The sequence below is a fragment of the Acartia tonsa genome, chromosome 15, assembly GCF_053477335.1.
Source record: "Acartia tonsa isolate MP-2025a chromosome 15, ASM5347733v1, whole genome shotgun sequence".
Lineage (NCBI taxonomy): Eukaryota > Metazoa > Arthropoda > Copepoda > Calanoida > Acartiidae > Acartia > Acartia tonsa.
The window spans coordinates 3608237-3625597 of record NC_137274.1 but is presented as its reverse complement, the minus strand read 5'-3'; the positions used below and the strand labels follow the sequence as shown (position 1 = coordinate 3625597).

Sequence of the window (17361 nt, the reverse complement as noted above, 5' to 3'; positions counted from 1 at the left end):
GAATATTGGTTTTGGGAGGGGGGGGGGGGGGTATCATCACACCATTTATACTGATAAACATCGTCTTTTGGTTTACATTATTTGATACATTTGTTCTTGAAAAGCATTGAATAATAATTAATTATTAATAAAAAAATTTAAAACATTTACAAATCATCATGTTTTAAATGGACAATATTTATATAGTTGCTACGCTTTTGAAATCGTTAAGCAAATCGTAAAAGTATTATAGGAATCATTATGCTAAGTTTAAAATCTATAGGACAATTCTTACATACTTGAATTAATAAAAAAAGAGCTAACAGTAAAGACCCTAATTATAGTAAAGCTTTGCTTAATAAAATTTTTTTTATAAGATTACATTGTAGAAAGTATGAGTTCTCTGAGCAGCTGTATAAGTGCTTTTGCTCAAATGGATCCTTTTAGAGGTAATTATTATAGCATTAACAAATCCTAACCTGTTATTATTAAAAGCAAGGATTACAACATCCATAAAATTGTAGGACAAACAAACATTATTGTAAAGTGACTTCACTAAATAAGCAGAATATGTTTACACTAGCGGCTACGCCCCCTAGAAGCCTCTAGGGGCACTCAAGTTAGGAGGGGGAAAAGTCGACCTCATCCCAAATTAAATTTGAGTTTCAAAAAAATAAAAAAAATATTTTTGGGGAAGACACCCTCCCCAAAAATAGTTTAAAACCTTCCCAGGACCCATAAGAAGCTTCACTTTAAAGGAGAACAACATCGGCTCAGCGGTTAGCGAGATCCTTCGATACAGACAAAAAACGCTTATTACTTTATATGATAGGATTAAAAAGTCTAAATAAATTGTAATTGTTTGTTAAGTAACTGCTTAAATACATGATACTGTTTAAGGACATTATTAAATTTTAGGACTTTATTTTGCTTTTCGAAAAAAGTTTAATATTCATCACTTTCCAAAAGCTACAAAAATACAAAAGCTCAACGATGTTTTCAAACTCTTATTTTTTATTATATTTACAATTTGTAATAGTTTTAGTTTATTTTACTTTCATATCTTCCCTAGATGCTAATGGCACACTTGATAGTTTATTGTGATTGTCTTTTTTTTGTAGCTGATCCAGTAAAGAAAGGTAAATCAAAGGAGCCTGAAAATCACCTAGATCCTGGTAAATTAACCATTTAATGTGTTTAAAAATTAAATATATAGAGCATACCTACTGTTTAAGAACATACATAAAATTTTTAGAACTTGTTTATGGAGATGCTTCGTAAATACTACTGTACTTTGTAGTTCTAAATAAATATTCCTAAAATTGGGATTCGGGATGTATTATTAGACGCACGGACTTTCTAATATAGAGTTGGTTCGCTTTCTAGATCATGCATAACTTTTTCAAATCGTTTGAACAATTCTAACATGCTTAGATTCACGATAAGAGCTTAACTGTTACATACAGACGGGCAGATCATAACTTATTAAAAACACTAAACAAAATTATTTTAAATAGAGTTTAAAGTTGGTGAATAAAAAAAATAAAAAGGACTGGATTATATAAATTAAGATTATTATGTATTGCATGGTAAAATGAAATATATATATTATCCGCAGTTAAGACCCAAAAGTAACCATAAATTATGTTTAACATCATTTTACTGTCATTCATAGAGTAGCTGCGCTTCTATTTATAAAATTTTTTTCAGACTTACTTCAAGCACCACCATTCGTTCAGAACTTTGTTTGCAAATGTGGAAATTGTAATGAACCCCCTTGTTGCGAATTAGGTTATATTTTTAATAATATAAATGAATCTACTCTTCCTTCATCAAATGTCTTTCTGTCTGCTTTTTTGTCTTAGTTAAGGCGAAAATGTGATTTAGGAGTATATTTAGCAATAATGTTCTATTATAAATCAATTCTTATATTCGTCATAATAATATGTACTTCTCCAATTTAGATAATTGCCTTACAAAGTTGGAAATGTTTACGCATCTTCTAAAGAAAGAATCACTAGAGGTATGAGTAATAATAATATAAAAAACGAAGACAGGAAGAAAGCATATTATTGATCCCTCCCACTTTTAGTTATTTTATTAAAAAATTTAAAAATTGAGGGGGGGGGGGGATTTTTTCTAGGACCTATGATATGAAGGACACTGTTAAGGAGAATCAAATCGGTTCATTGGTTAGCGAGATCCTCTGGCACAGACTGACACATTGATATCCTGTTCCATTAATATAAGGCTTTAAACCCTAGATGGGTAGTTGCACGAAATGCATTTAAACTTGAATTTAGTGAAATGCAATTTTTTTTCTGTTCAATGGTTTAAACTACATTTATAGGGCATATATTTGAAAGAATTTCAATTTTCTACCATTTTTATAAATATCAGAACTCCAAGATCGTTTTTTTGTGATATGTGCAATTTATATAGCGGGATATTTTCATAAAAACAGCATGACGACTAATTTAATTATGTCTTATTGTTTGTTGTTTATTGTAATACAAAATTATATATGTTTGACGAAATACTAGTAACTTTTACTTGAAATCATTTTTCTGAAATGCATGTCATGCAACTATCCCTTTAAATTCTTAAACATATTTTTAAAGATGTTAAAATTAAAGCTAGGTTAAGTATAGCGCACAATACAGAACATCTTTCCGGAGCAATAAATAAATACACAAACTATAAATATTGTGATTTTACTAGTTACTTATGTTGATGGGCTGCTTTTTTTCAAATGGAAAAAACATGGAGCATGAAAATCCAATACCTGAAAACTACCGCTATATAGCGTATAGGTTAGCCAATTTATTTTTATAGAATATAAAACAAATTACAAATTTGGTGTTTTCAATTGATAAGATTCTATAAAGTTTTTAAGACATTAAAGCAGGATTAGAATTCTAAAATTATACATGAAAGTTACTTTTATGAGGTAAAATGTAATACTGTGAAGTGTGAAAAGCGTTTGCTTGAAAACCTCCCTTGCCAACAAAAATCACTATCTCCAATCGAATTTTGGTTTGCTTTTAAAACAATTTTTTTGAGTAGATATATTTGAAAAAATATCAAGAAAAAAATCGATGTCAAGTGCAAACAGATGAACCTTTTTATAAATTATATTCTCTAGTTTGAAAAAATAATGCCAGAAGATAGCAGATTTTGGCGGTTCAACCACCGTTTCTTAACAGTTCAACATTGTATCTTATGCAATAAACCGTCATGCCTAATATAACGTTTTCAAGACTTAGATCACACAACTTTATTGGATCTTAGCATATGAATACACACACACAATTTTTAATTAAAATTTTTAACAGCAGAGAACTAAAATATTTTGTACCATAATTTATGCATTTTTTAGGTCAACCTTTTGTCTTCTGTTTAAATCAGGTTCTCCTGAGTGGAAGAGAAGGGACTGGTTTTATTATTTAATATTTTATAATGTTAATATAAACAATATATAAACGGATGGGGAAGGAGAGTGCTATTGCAACTTTTCAAAATTAAGACATAGGAACTTAGCCTTGAAAAAGAGTTACAACAAGTCATTGCATATGAAAGTTGCCTTACTTAGTGCAATATTGAATTTAATTTGGCAATATAACTATCACTGCTGTTAAAAACCAAGTTCCGACGAAGTTTTTTTCATTTTCAATATTGTACTTCATTAAAGCAACTACAAAGAAAGAATACATTGGTTTAATTCTATTTGAAGTTTGATTTTCTCTCTGTCCGTCACATGACACTAAACTAAAAACGCATAAGATTCCTGTGTATAACAAGATTTATTACCCATTAGGTGTTGCAATATCCCATATTTTATTTTTTAACAATTATATTTCAATTTAGATAGAACAATCTTTAATTGTAGGGCAACAGTAGCAAGACTTCTTAAAAGAAGAATAATACTGCCAAATTGTTGCGTCATAAAGATAAGGTAAATTCAGAAAATTGAAAATGTTCATACTAAATAACTTGGATATAAATAGGACTGTTTATTTTGATCATTCAAATTGTCGTCTGAAAAGGGTTAAATTGAATAAAAATTATTAAAATTTTTAAATATTGTTAATATGTATAAAACAATATAAATAAGATTGGTTTCAGTATTTCTTTTTAAAAAAAGGACTGTTTATTTTAATCATACAAATAGTAATCTGAAAATGGTTAAATTTGTCTATGATGCATATCTGGTTTGCTGTACACTTACACTTCATTAGTTTTAATTTTACCACAGATGTGGTAGGTTCTATAAATTTTGCTAAATATGTAAAATAACATAGATAAGATTGGTTTAAGTATTTATTTTTATCATAAATAAAAACTGTTTATTCCAATCATTTAAATTTTCATCTGAAAAGGGTTAAATTAAATAATAGTTATTTCTTGCATCGTATTATATACAGCTTTCCTTCGGCACTTCGGGGCTAAAAAACTGGTTTTTATCTTATAATTGTACAATTTTATACTCGTAGAAAGCTGGATATAATATGATGCTAGACATATTTTTTTCGTATCGATGAGAACCGGTTCCTATCCACCGGATTCGAATAAATACAAGAAAAATTATTAAAATAATGTAATATTGTTAAGATGTACATAATAATATAAATGATTGGTTTAGGTGCATTTTAAGTTTTAAGTGACGAGGTCTAATGTGCTTTTGAAGTTTTAAGTGACAATCTAATAATTTGCTATATTTTTAAGGACTGCATTTCCAGACCCACAGGTAGAAATAAACTTTACCTTTATAATGATATTACTTTTTTCATGTGTTTTTTTGTGAGTGTCAATATAAAACTGAAAAGTAAAGTGACATGTTTTGATAATAAATAAAATATTTTTTTTATATTAACTTTGAAGGGTAACTACAGAGGCTACATAAATGAGCCAGTAAAGATTAAAGAGAATACCTTCAATGGACCAGGCAATTTTTTATTGTTTGAAATAAAAGAAAAGTTCTTGGATTGCTCGATTTAAAAATTCTCATCATCTTTTCATTTTCTAAATAAAACTGAATTGTTAAATAATCTGCTCTTTAACTTTTTTTAAATATAACAATTATCCAAAAATTATCATGTAATACATACCATGATCTGTTTGTATATCAATTTAACCTTTTTTTTAGAAAACCAAAGCGAGAACAGCTCTTTGCAAAAAGGGGTTAAAAGAAAGTTATAAAAATATATATTTTTTTCAGAAAAATGGGAAATTTAACAGAAGCCAGGAAAAAGAAGAAACAATCTTACAGAGGCGAAAAGACGAAGGACCCAGGTCACACATTTTTAAAAGCAAAGCTTTTCTATAATTAGGGTTGGTCCGTATGTCAGTCCATAACGGATAGCTTTTTTTTTGTTAATTTAGGCATGTTAGAATTGTCCTATCAATTTCAAACTTTGCATGGTTATTCCTGTAGTATTTAGGTAAGACTTAGAAAACGTAGCAACTCTATAATTATTACCAGAATGTCCATATGTTCATTTCAACATATTGATTTTTAACTTTTTTATAAACTATTTTTATGTGATATAATCATCCAATTGATCTGATTTTTGGAGCACTGATTCCTATTAACAAAACGTACAATATTGTAAGCGAAGCATCTTTATAATCAAGTTTTAATAATGCCAGTATGTCCTTAAACAGAATTCTGTATTTAAGAAGTATTGCAACAAATTTACGCATAATTTGTCAAAACTTATATATTTATATTTAGTTATGACACTCTACAAGTATTAATATTCGTTTTTCCTACTTTTTTTCATAGCTTTGCTTTTTTGGATTTTGTCATCCTTGTTTGATAACAAAATATTCAAAGTATGCAGTACTTGATATACAAAATTGTGTTGTAATATATTCCAAAGAATGTTTGTGTTGACTTTATTTTTCAAATGTTATCTACTATAAAAATGCTCACGATTTTAATTTCAGAATACAAACCAGACAAAAACGATGAAACTGATGATGAGTGTCAAAGTGATGATGAAGCTGAAAAAAGTAAACTATTTTTGTTCATCAAACGACAAGATAAAATAAATAAAGCATTAGTCATTGTCGCTATACTAAATCTTCATTGGTCTTTTCAAAGGGGTATATTCAAGACAATAAAAAAGGAGAGGGGTTAGACGGACTGAGGGACGGAGTGTCAAAAATACCATAATCAAGGATCAATTCCTATAAATTAGGGGGGGGGGGGTTGAAGCAACCATCTTGTAATCAATGCAACTTGGCATAAGTAGTAATCCTTATTAGGTTTATTTTTTCCAAAATCGAACAAAAAGTTGGAAAAAAAATGGTTAGCAGCGCAGCCGAAAGTCTTTTTGTTGTCTATTTTCAGGGCAAATCCGTCAAAAGCCCTATCTACACATAGCTGGTAGCTGCTGGTACTGAAAATAAAAAAATTGTTTTTGGTACCATTTTACATTGGTTAAAGCAAAAACATGTGTAAATATTTGATGCCTACGTAATTAGTGATAGATTTGCCCTATAAATAGCCAAAAAAACGGCTAAACGGATGAGTCGTTTTTTCCCCTACTTTTTGTTTGATTTAGGTAAATATACCTACCAATGATTATTCATGCCAAGTTTAATAACGAAATTTGGATTCAAAGTGCCATTGGCGCATTGATTACGAGATGGTTGCATTAAAAAAAAAACTTTTTAAAATTTGCTGAATGAATATTGTATACATTTTAGAGAAGATAATCAATCGTATGTAAAATGCGTGATATATACCTATTATTTCTTAGATTGTAAAAAGCAAATTGTAGCTGAAAAGAAAATTATAGAATTGTTTGAAATATGCAGGTAAATTATGTATTTTTTCTGTTTTACAAGAGTTCCACAGTACATTTTTCTTTGATTGAAAACCGAGATATTGATATATTTCTAAAAACAAAGCTTTTCTATAATTAGAATTTTTCTGTCCGTACGCTCTTTTAAAAACTTAAACAGGTTAGAATTGTACTATCGATTTCAAACATTGCATGATGATTCCTATAACAATTAGGTTCTATTTAGGAAGCCTAGCAACTCTATAATCCTTACCAGAAAGTTCGTACTTTTATTTTAAACATGATGATTTTAAACTTTTTTAACCACAAGGTACAATGTCACTAGCGAAGCATCTCTATAGTAAGTCTTTTAAAAATTGTCCTTAAACAGTATTCTGTATTTAAGAAGTTTTGTATCAAATTTACTTACAATTTTGTTTAGACTTGTGCATTAATATCCTGCTTATTTAGTTCTGACAATTTACAAATTTTAATGTTAGTTTGTCCTTCCATTTCAGAGCTTTTTTATGGATGTTGTCATCCATGTAATTATGTTTCTAGCAAGCTAACTGTTTCTTAAAACTTTAAGATATAATTTGCTAAGTTTAATCGAATTGGCCTTGAAGAAAAGTTTAAATCCAAGTAAAATTGAACTATTACATGACTTAAGTTCGCTTTACAAATTTTAGACACGAAGGATGTGGAGCTCGAGTTCTAGTTGATGACATTCAAGTGGTTTACCATGGGCAGTATATGCGAGTAAGGATTACACTCTTAGTTTATCAAACGTGTAGCAAAGTTAAGGGGGGGGGGAAGTTTGTACAGTTATAGGAAATGAAAATTTAGTATCAAATTTTGCCCTGGCCGTTTGGGCTTGTTTTTATAGTTATCAACTTAATTCTTTTTGTAAGCTCTCTTATATGATTGGATCTACCTGTAAAATTTTGAAAATTGAATTTTGGGACTTTCCCTCTAGGGGCTAGTGGGGCAAAAGACCCCCCCCAAACACTAAAATTTTAAGTTATGAGCTTGTTTTTTAAGATATCGAGCTGATTTTTTAAATGGAACCTTATATTACACAGATGAGTTGATTAGCCACCCCATATTTCATTTTTGCACTTTACTTCTAGGGGCTTTTGGGGTAAAACAACCCCCCCAAATACAAAATTTATAAGTTTTGAGCTTACAAGCCCCTAGAAGTAAAGTGCAAAAATGAAATATGGGATGGCTAATCAACTCATTTATGCAATAAAAGCTTCCATTTAAAAAATCAGCTCGATATCTTAAAAAATAAGCTCATAACTTAAAATTTTAGTGTTTGGGGGGGTCTTTTGCCCCACTAGCCCCTAGAGGGAAAGTCCCAAAATTCAATTTTCAAAGTTTTACAGGTAGATCCAATCATATAAGAGAGTTTACAAAAAGAATTAGGTTGATAACTATAAAAACAAGCCCAAACGGCCAGGGCAAAATTTGATACTGAATTTTCATTTCCTATAACTGTACAAACTTCCCCCCCCCCCCCTTAGATTTAACCTTCTTTATTCTTCGTTTATTTAACTTTAAAGGGGTAGTTTTACGAAATGCATTTGAACTTAATTTAGTGAACCGCATATTTTTTCCTGGTTAATTGGTTAAACTACATTTATATGGCATATATTTGAAAAAATTTCAATTTTCTACCACATAGTGAAAAAATGACCCAATTTTCACAAAAGCTTTGTTTACAAAATATATGTAGTTAAATTATTCATATTTCAAAGGTTACACAGCACTGTGCATCTTGCAAAAATGAAGATTTTGTATGGGAAACTAACAAATTAGGTTAGATAAAATTTTATCTGTTACAAGCGGCTACGCCCCTAGAGACCTCTAGTGACACTTGAGGAGGGGGGAGTTGAATTGGATAACCCAATATCTTATTTTAAATTTTAATTAAATTAAAAAAATAAAATAAAAAATATTTTTTTTTTGGGACGGGGGGTATTTTTTTCTAGTGGGGATTTCTCTTGGGAGGGTGGTACCTTCCCCTAAAATAGTTATAAACCTTCTTGGGACCTATGAGAAGCTACCCTGTTAAGGAGAAACCGATCGTTTCAGCGAGATCCTTAGGTACAGACAAACAGACAGACCAACATCCTTGTCCTTTATTATAAGGATTTAAATCATTTTATCTTAAACATTTCAAATGTAAATTTTAATTATTTTCAGTAAAGGGAAGGTTGAGTGAAACAAGCCTTGATTTAATTATTGAATCTCAATGTAATGGGCTTGGAACGAGTCAGGTAAAGATATTTTGGTTTAATAATATTTAACATCAAAGTAAATTTAAACATTGTTGGTTAAATTTATATTCTTTTACCTATTCCTATGATTAATAAAGCCTTGTATTATAATTCACTTTGTCCATCCATAATACAATTCTGCGACAGTACACTGCTGTGTTATATAATCTTTTGAAATTTTTGTCACAATTCTTATTTTTATGCACTTTAATTATAATATTTGGTATTGTAAAGAACTTTTATCGATGCTAGATGGTGGACTTCATGGATGGGATAAACACAAGAAATTTGTCAAGACGAACCTGGAATATGGTCGAGCAAACCTACTTATATCCATCAATAATAGGTATGATTGAACTAGAGATTTTATATTATTACAATTAATTGTAAAGTTTTTGTTCTTTAAATTAAACTAAAGCTCAAAATATAAAGTTATTGTACACCATTTTGTTTCAACTATTCAATCAATGAAGTTAGAATTTATTTTTATTTTAGAAGTGTATAGGCATACTGAGAATAAGAACCGTAAGAAGTGTGTTAAAAAACACAAAGGGGAAAAGATTACTCTGGCAGGAGATGGAAGGTGTATAATTTTTTTTCAATTTTTTCAAATCTTTTATTGCATGATTAATATCATCATTTGAAAAAGGGGGATCTTTATGATAAATTGCACAATACAATGAAAATTACATGTTTTTTTTTATAAAACAGTACCACACATACTTTTAATGGTTTTAAAATAGAACTTATTTGCATGATGATCTGATTTCAAAATGTATTTCATGAAACTACCTCCTGTCACCAATTCAAGTGTTTATTTCGATACAATATTATCCACTTTTTTTCTTAAGTCTACAAATACTAATTAAACTTATATATTAGATATGATTCCGCTGGGTTCAGTTCCTTCTACTGCCTGTATTTGGTGTTGTGCTGCATGACTAACAAAGTTCTTGGTTTTCAACTAGAGACAAAGCAGGTTAACTTTTAAAATAAAGTTTAATGTTAGATAAAGTTTACAATGAAAATACATATTATCCTAAAAAACAGGACCAAAGGTGTACTTTATTTAAAAAGGATGGTATGATAAAAAATTATTATTCAATGAACATATAATGAATCATTTTAGCCTGGAAAAGGTAGTGCATCCATGGAACCAGTGGCAGCCAAGGTAGATAATTATTTTAAAAATTTAAGCAATAATAACAATCTTACAATTGCAAATAACCAACCTTTAGATTGCATGGGTTATGTCAGGAAGTCCTAACTATGCATAGTAGTGAATTGGCTTGTTTTCAGCAAAAGTAATTAACCTACTCTTACTAACAACGTCGTACAACAACCAGGGTTGGCATATCGGGCGGCCGGTCCTTTTGGGCAGATTTGGGCACCCCCTGCTTGAGGGTTGAAAAAAGGGGGAGGGGGTGGAGGCCTATTTTTTGGGCTATTGGGCGGTCCGTTACCAAAAAACTTCCCCGATATGCCAACCCTGACAACAACCAATTAGTACAAAGGGATAGTTGCATGAAGTGCATTTAACAAGTTTGGAGAACTTGTAGAAGTGAACTTTTAACTTTTATTTGTTGTAGAATATGAGATATATATAGGTTAGCCATGAGGATATTTGAAATAAAATAAACTTTTCCAATGCAGTGTTTGAGTTACGTCCATAACTGTTAATTTTTAACTAAAAATTGATTTCAGTTTTGATATTTACAAAAGTACGTGGTAAAGTAAAAATTCTTCCAAATATAGGATTTAAAAAGTAAGTTTAAACCATTAAACAACAAAAAAATATGTGGTTCACTAAATTCAATTTCAAACGCATTTCGTGCAACTACCCCCTTAGGACGCAGTTAGGAGCGATTAACTCCATTTTGACAAGCAAATGCACTAAGTGTAATGCTACCGTCGCAGATATATCCATTATTAACTATTATAACCCAAAATTAAATAGTAAATAATATATGTATAATTTTTAGAAGGTTCTTGGAGAACTTGTCACAGAGAACATGAGGTATTTTCTGCTCTTATTATAAATTATGCAGTTACTCAAACTTTTTTAAGCCATAATATAGATTAGTAAAATCATATTTTATACTTTCTTTATACTTTCTTAATGGTATTTCAAGATAACAAAATAATAAGCGTAGCTTATTTATACACGTTTAAAAAAATTTATAAATTAATCAATCTAAAATTTGGAAAATTGGCAAATGGAAACTCGCCCATAATTGCTATTGAACGAGGAGAACTTGCTCTGTTTCATTTCCCTATTGGGTTAATAATTTTATTTTGAAATGTCCATTTATTAAGGATTGGAATGTTTGTTAGCGACCGTTGTACAAATATTGGAAAAGTTATTACAGGTAGCTCACCAACCTTATATTATTACTAAAGAAAACTTACATACTAAATATCTCGTTTTAACTTCGTAACTTGGTCCTTTTTTGTAAAGGGAGGATAGGGGGGGGGGGGGTCTTCATGCAACCATCTCGAAATCAATGATTAAATGACACTTAGAATCTGATTTTCGTTACAAAACTTGGCATTACTAATCCTTGGTATGTCTATTTTCCCTAAATTGAACAAAAAGTTTTTGCTTTAAATCATGTGAAATAATACGAAAAACGATTTTTTAAATTTCTAGTACCAGCAACTACCGGCAAGAACCATTTGAAAACACTTTGGAGCGGCAAAGAGTATTATGTGGAGATAGGTTTTGTGAAGGATTTGCTCCAAAAATAGCCAAAAAATGGCTAAACGGCTGAGCCGCCAGCTATTACTTTTCCAACTTTTTGTTCAATTTAGGGAAAATAGACCTATTAAGGATTACTCATGCCAAGTTTTGTAACGAAATTTGGATTCTAAGTGCCATTTAATCATTGATTATGAGATGGTTGCATTAAACCCTCTCACCCCCTTATAATTGCAATTCATTTAACAAGTTTGCAATCTTTTAGAGATTGAGGAAAAGAGCAACACAAGTATCACACTAGAGTATGATGTGTGGCATCTAGTGAAAAGGTAATAATATATTCCTAATTATTCCCATTAAATGCATTACCAACAGACAGACAATTATAGTGGCACTAAAATTCCATGAGTAGCTTTGCTACTAAAAACCTATCATCCATCCACCCTCAATATATAATCCCCCCCTCCCCTCCCCGACCACCACCTTACATCCTCTTTAGAAAGTGATTGTTGATTATATTTTTCACACAGTGATATAAGCATAAACAATATTGTTTTTTTAGCCTTCTAAAGGAAATCAGGCATGTGACCGAGCTACAGCCATGGATGGAAACAATCAAGGAAAATGATCATACCTAACTTTGACCTTTTAAAAATAATTGCAAAGTTTTAAGATTATTTTTGCGTGTTTACAAATAAAAAATACGATATTTCTGAATTACTAAAAAGCATAATATTATCATCATCAAACGTACTTATTGCTATTCAATAAGAAAAATGAAACCAAATAAACTAGGTATGATTAAACTTTAGAATTTTCTGTGGTTCTCCTTTAACAAGGCCGAGGGTACATTTTATTATTCATATTACAATAGAAAATTTTAAAATCCACTTTACATTTTTGGACACCTTCATTCAAAAAAATCGAGAAAGCAATACAGAAACAAGAGGAGTGTATTTTTTTGTCATGGTGGGTGGATACACCCCTTAGCTTTTAATCCTATACATTATCAACATACTCAAATTTTTTTAAAAATCATGATGTCAATTTTAACAGCATTTCTAATACTTGTTTTAACACCATTATATTTAGGAAATTATGAACGCCTGCTTGAATATCTCAGAGCGATTCCAAATCATCTTGTAGGGGTTCATAGGTAATCCTTTTAAAAAAAATACATAGCTATGTTCGCATAAAGATATTTGATATTATGATTATTTTTTTGACTGGAAGTTCTATTAATATAATCTAACCTCTTCCTTTTCTCTGTTATAGTTTTCCAGAAAATCGGTATCTTAAAAGATGTCCTCATTCCTCCGACTATTCTCCAGAGGACAAGATGTTTCTAAAGCCAAACTCAAGAGGTACGTTTATATTAAAATTTTGGAACTGACAACTTGAATAGAGTATTATAGTAGTGTTGTTCTATACCCAATTATATAAAGTTTCAGGACGTCCAAGCTTTTTGTTTAGAGTTTCAAAGGTTTTGTGGGGAGGGTAATATAATGATTTCCAAAAACCACCCTGTTTAAACAAGATTTTAGGATAGTTTTTATGTTTTTTTTTCAAATACAGATCCCTTAAATGATAGGGTCGCAGCCACTAGTTTTTAATAAATATAAAGCAATATTTCTATAGGAGTGAACAGATTGAACAATATTTTGAGTAACGAAAGAATGCTTGAAGCATTAAAAAAGGCTACCCATTTCAAGCATACAGGTAAACAACTACTTTTTAAAAACTCCTGAATTTTCGAATTTAATGAATAAGAGAATCTGTAACTAAAAATAGATATCATAAACGCCAAAAGTAAACTGCGGTTTAAGGTGTGTCCTTTCCTCCACTTTGTACCTCATTAAAGAAAATGCTATGCAAAATCCCTGTGATGTAATTCCATTGAACTATTAAATTAAGTTTTATATATTATTAAATAATAAGATACTGAGTATATTTTAGGTCTGGTGGAGATGGTCAACTCGCTGGTTACAAAATATGCCCCAAAGAGGAAAATTACATTAACAATATTGTTACTTTCTTTTTTAAAGTGCCTTTTTTTCTAATCCATTATGTAAAGCTGCCCAAAATTTCAGAATAAAAGTAAAACACTTTCCATGCTAAGGGGGGGGGGGGTGATGACATCTACCCTTAAACAGAAAGCAAAATAGTCTAAATATTGACATAGTGTATACAAGTACTTTTTTGCCATTTAGATGAAGTACCTATAGGACTAGGCTTATGTACTAGGTTTCAAGTATCTAGCTCAATATTTAGACCATTTTGATCAGTGTTTAAGGTTAGATATCATTACGGCCCCTCTCCTCTCCCCTTTGTCAAAATGAACGATAGTTTGAAACAATTCATTTTTTATGTAAAATACTTTCATGTAATTTTGATTTACAGAAACTTCTATGGACATCGGGCTATGACAGCTAAAGGTTAGTTTATATTTTTCTTTGGTGAATTATGTATTTTTTTATTTTTCCATCTACGAACAACTATCACGAATTCAGTTCAATAAATATTTATTACTATAAATTGAAAAACAAGTTTTAATAACATAATTTAAACTATAACCTTTTCTTAGTGTGCTGTGCCTTGCTGTCCCATAACGAGAATATCAACAGGTCTCATCAGCAAGCAAATTAAAAATAGTAATAAATGATACAGGGGGGCTGAAAAAAAAATGTTTTTATATCTTTTGACATATAAATAGAAAAAAATGTTTTTAACCATGAAGTAAATAAAGTTTTTTTTTTAATGCAACCATCTCGTAATCAGTGAGCAAATGGCACTTTGAATTTGAATTTCGATCTGAACTTTTGCATGAGTAATCCTTGGTAGGTCTATTTTCCCTAAATCGAAAAAAAAGTTGGAAAAGTAACGGCTGGCGGCTCAGCCGTTTTTTGCCTATATTCAGGATAAATCAATCATCAATAACGTAGGAATCAACGTTTTAAAACATATTTTTTGTTTAATTCATGTTAAATGATAGCAATAACCATTTCTAAAACTTCTAATACCAACAGCTACCGTCTAGAACCGTTTGAGTAGCAAAGAGTATTATGTGGAGAGAGGTTTCGTGACTAATTTTCATTATACAGATACAAAAAATGGTAAAACGGCTGAGCCGCCAGCCGTTAGCCGTTACTTTTCCAACTTTTTGTTCGATTTAGGGAAAATAGATTACCAAGGATTACTCATGCAGAATTTCAGATGGAAATTCGAATTCTAAGTGCCATTTGCTCACTGATTACGAGATGGTTGCATTAAACCCACCCACCCCCCCTTACTACAGAAAGTAATAAATCTCGTTTTGTTGAAATTTGAAAAATCTGTTCCTATTTTTTCTATAAACATTCCTTGTTGGTTAAACCTTTTTGCTGGAATAGGGATATAATAATGGGTGAGGACGGAACGCCAAAACTAGAAATCAAGAAACAAAGGTAGTATAAAATATCTTGGTAAAATTTACTTTGTAACCATATTATTAAATCTCATAACTTTCTTGGATAAAATATGATAAATATAGTTGAAAAAACACTTAATTTTAAATTACTTGCCAATATTTCAATAGTATGTATAAGAATACATCTTAAACAATACACATAAATAAATTGATAACATTTGAAAATAAATAACTAATTTCTTTTAAGGCATGGACCACCTAGAGGAAGAGTTGTAAGAGTACCTTCCACTCGTTTTTGGATTTATTGGGTAAGTTTAAAACAAAGTTCTACTCATGTTTTGAAGTTTTATCATAAATGCCTCTCCCCCCTTTAAAAAAATTTAATTTAATTGACCTCAAAAATACATTACAACTATTATAGGCAGGGAAACTGAAGTTCAGGTTGGTAAATACGAAGAAATATCTAATTGCCCTAATTTAATTGTTGACAAAACTAATATTTAAATTAAAATAGGTGAAGAAAAGGTGTATGAAACAAGTTAAGAATGGCAACGCTAGCCCAATAGAGGGCATAACGGAAGAGAAAAGGTTTATTTCTTAACATGGATGACAACATCCATAAAAGCGAAGCTCTGAAACGGTAGGACAAACGGACATTAACATTTTTATAGTGTCAGAACTAAATAATCATAATATAAATGAATAAGAATCAAAGCAAAATTTTGAGTTAATTTGTTGAAAAACTTCTTGATACAGGATAATGTTTATGGACATACTTACATTTTTAGGACTTGATTATAGAGTTGCTTTGCTTATAATATTGTACTTTGTTGTCCCAGAAATCAGTATACCAAAAATAAGAACAATCGGATAATTAGATCACATAAAAAAAATTTTAAAAAGTAAAAAATCAACATGTTTAAAATGGACGTACGGAATTCTGGTAATGATTATAGAGTTGCTACGTTTTCTAACCTGTACCTAACTACTACATGAATCACCATGCAAAGTTTGAAATCGATAGGACAAATTTAACATGCCTAAATTAACGAAAAAAGCTATCTGTTACGGACTGACGGACCCTAATTATAGAAAAGCTTTGTTTTTATAAATTAATTGTAACATAAAAAAGGGTAGGGGCTATAGCTATAATATCTTAAGAGTTGTTAATATTACATATAAAATACATATTTACTCAGGATGGAGACACAAAAACTGAAGGATGAAATATATGCAAAACATCAAAGCCGATATGCAAGACAGGTTAGTTGCTTTATTATAGTAATAGGTTTGTAGGAAAATGGGAAATCATAGGATAAATTGAATAATTTGTTGGTTGATTTCTAAAGCAAAGTTTTTATATACATTTTGTCCGTAAAAGATGGTTCATATCGGTAATTAGGCTCATTGGAATTGAAATTTAGAATTGTAATTTTACACAAAAATTCATAAAGTAATTCCTATAGCTTTATTTAATTTTATTATATTTTTTTAGACGGAGGTTGAAAAAGAAAAACAAGGTGAGCCTATTTTATTTTTCCTAGTACTATCTGTTTACAAAATTTTATTTCAAGCTTTTGCTTTCTGTTATGTTATAACGCTTTTATAATATGTTAAGACTTTGAAGAAGAAACTGACAACGATGAAGATGATGTTCTAAATTGTTTCAATTCATCTGATGTATATTATACAGGCAAAAATGATTACACTCTAAAATTATTAAATGGAAAAAAAATCAAATAAATGATATTTGATTTTATTTTTGTTACAAGTGCATTTAAATTATAGTTATTGAGTATGAATTGAGGGGTTTAAAATACTTATTGTTTTTTTTTCAGGAGAAGGAGAAGATGATTTCAGCCAAGACCTTTCCTCAGATGAGGACTATTTTTTTTGAATGTTGTATTCTTATTGTAAAGGGAGGGGAAATGTGATGACTCATAACACGACACAAGCAATTCAATTTTTGGTGCTACTCCCTCAAATGATTCCAAATTGTTTTTTGGTGGTCGCAGTAAATGTCGGTGAACGGTAGGAGCAGCGGTCCCGCCGCCATTTTTCTTGATATATACCAAAGCTTGAGGTAGGGGGGGGGGGAGAGTTTGTACATTTATAGGAAATGAAAATTCAGTATCAAATTTTGGGCTGGCCGTTTGGGCTACCTGTAAAACTTTGAAAATTGAATTTTGGGACTTTACTTCTAGG

At 30.3% G+C, this 17361-nt stretch overlaps 2 protein-coding genes across 3 annotated transcripts in view; one reads left to right on the top strand and one right to left on the bottom strand.

Moving 5' to 3' along the window:
• LOC145307381 (uncharacterized) overlaps positions 1–17361 on the bottom strand; it is a 37010-nt gene that overhangs the window by 5601 nt on the left and 14048 nt on the right. The gene's annotated exons all lie outside the window — the stretch shown is intronic.
• LOC145307498 (uncharacterized) lies at positions 355–17053 on the top strand. Its single transcript, XM_080149954.1, has 35 exons — positions 355–428; positions 1101–1154; positions 1690–1770; positions 1944–2002; positions 2701–2792; positions 3359–3934; positions 4705–4726; positions 4861–5271; positions 5929–5994; positions 6747–6804; positions 7460–7529; positions 8531–8591; positions 8979–9052; positions 9305–9398; positions 9548–9635; positions 9935–10031; positions 10182–10223; positions 11035–11069; positions 11369–11421; positions 12016–12079; positions 12313–12370; positions 12563–12596; positions 12843–12906; positions 13026–13114; positions 13389–13469; positions 13707–13776; positions 14151–14185; positions 14335–14374; positions 15140–15193; positions 15404–15464; positions 15671–15744; positions 16356–16419; positions 16652–16676; positions 16775–16849; positions 16995–17053. The coding sequence occupies exons 8-35, from the start codon at positions 5202–5204 to the stop codon at positions 17051–17053; spliced, it is 1755 nt and encodes a 584-aa protein (XP_080006080.1). The 5' UTR covers positions 355–428; positions 1101–1154; positions 1690–1770; positions 1944–2002; positions 2701–2792; positions 3359–3934; positions 4705–4726; positions 4861–5201.

Coding starts and splice junctions, on each gene's coding strand:
- LOC145307498 (XM_080149954.1), top strand. CDS start 5,202: ATGGGAAATTTAACAGAAGCCAGGAAAAAGAAGAAACAATCTTACAGA. Junction 5,995..6,746: donor TGATGATGAAGCTGAAAAAA/GTAAACTATTTT, acceptor ATTATTTCTTAG/ATTGTAAAAAGCAAATTGTA. Junction 12,371..12,562: donor CATGGATGGAAACAATCAAG/GAAAATGATCAT, acceptor ATTAAACTTTAG/AATTTTCTGTGGTTCTCCTT.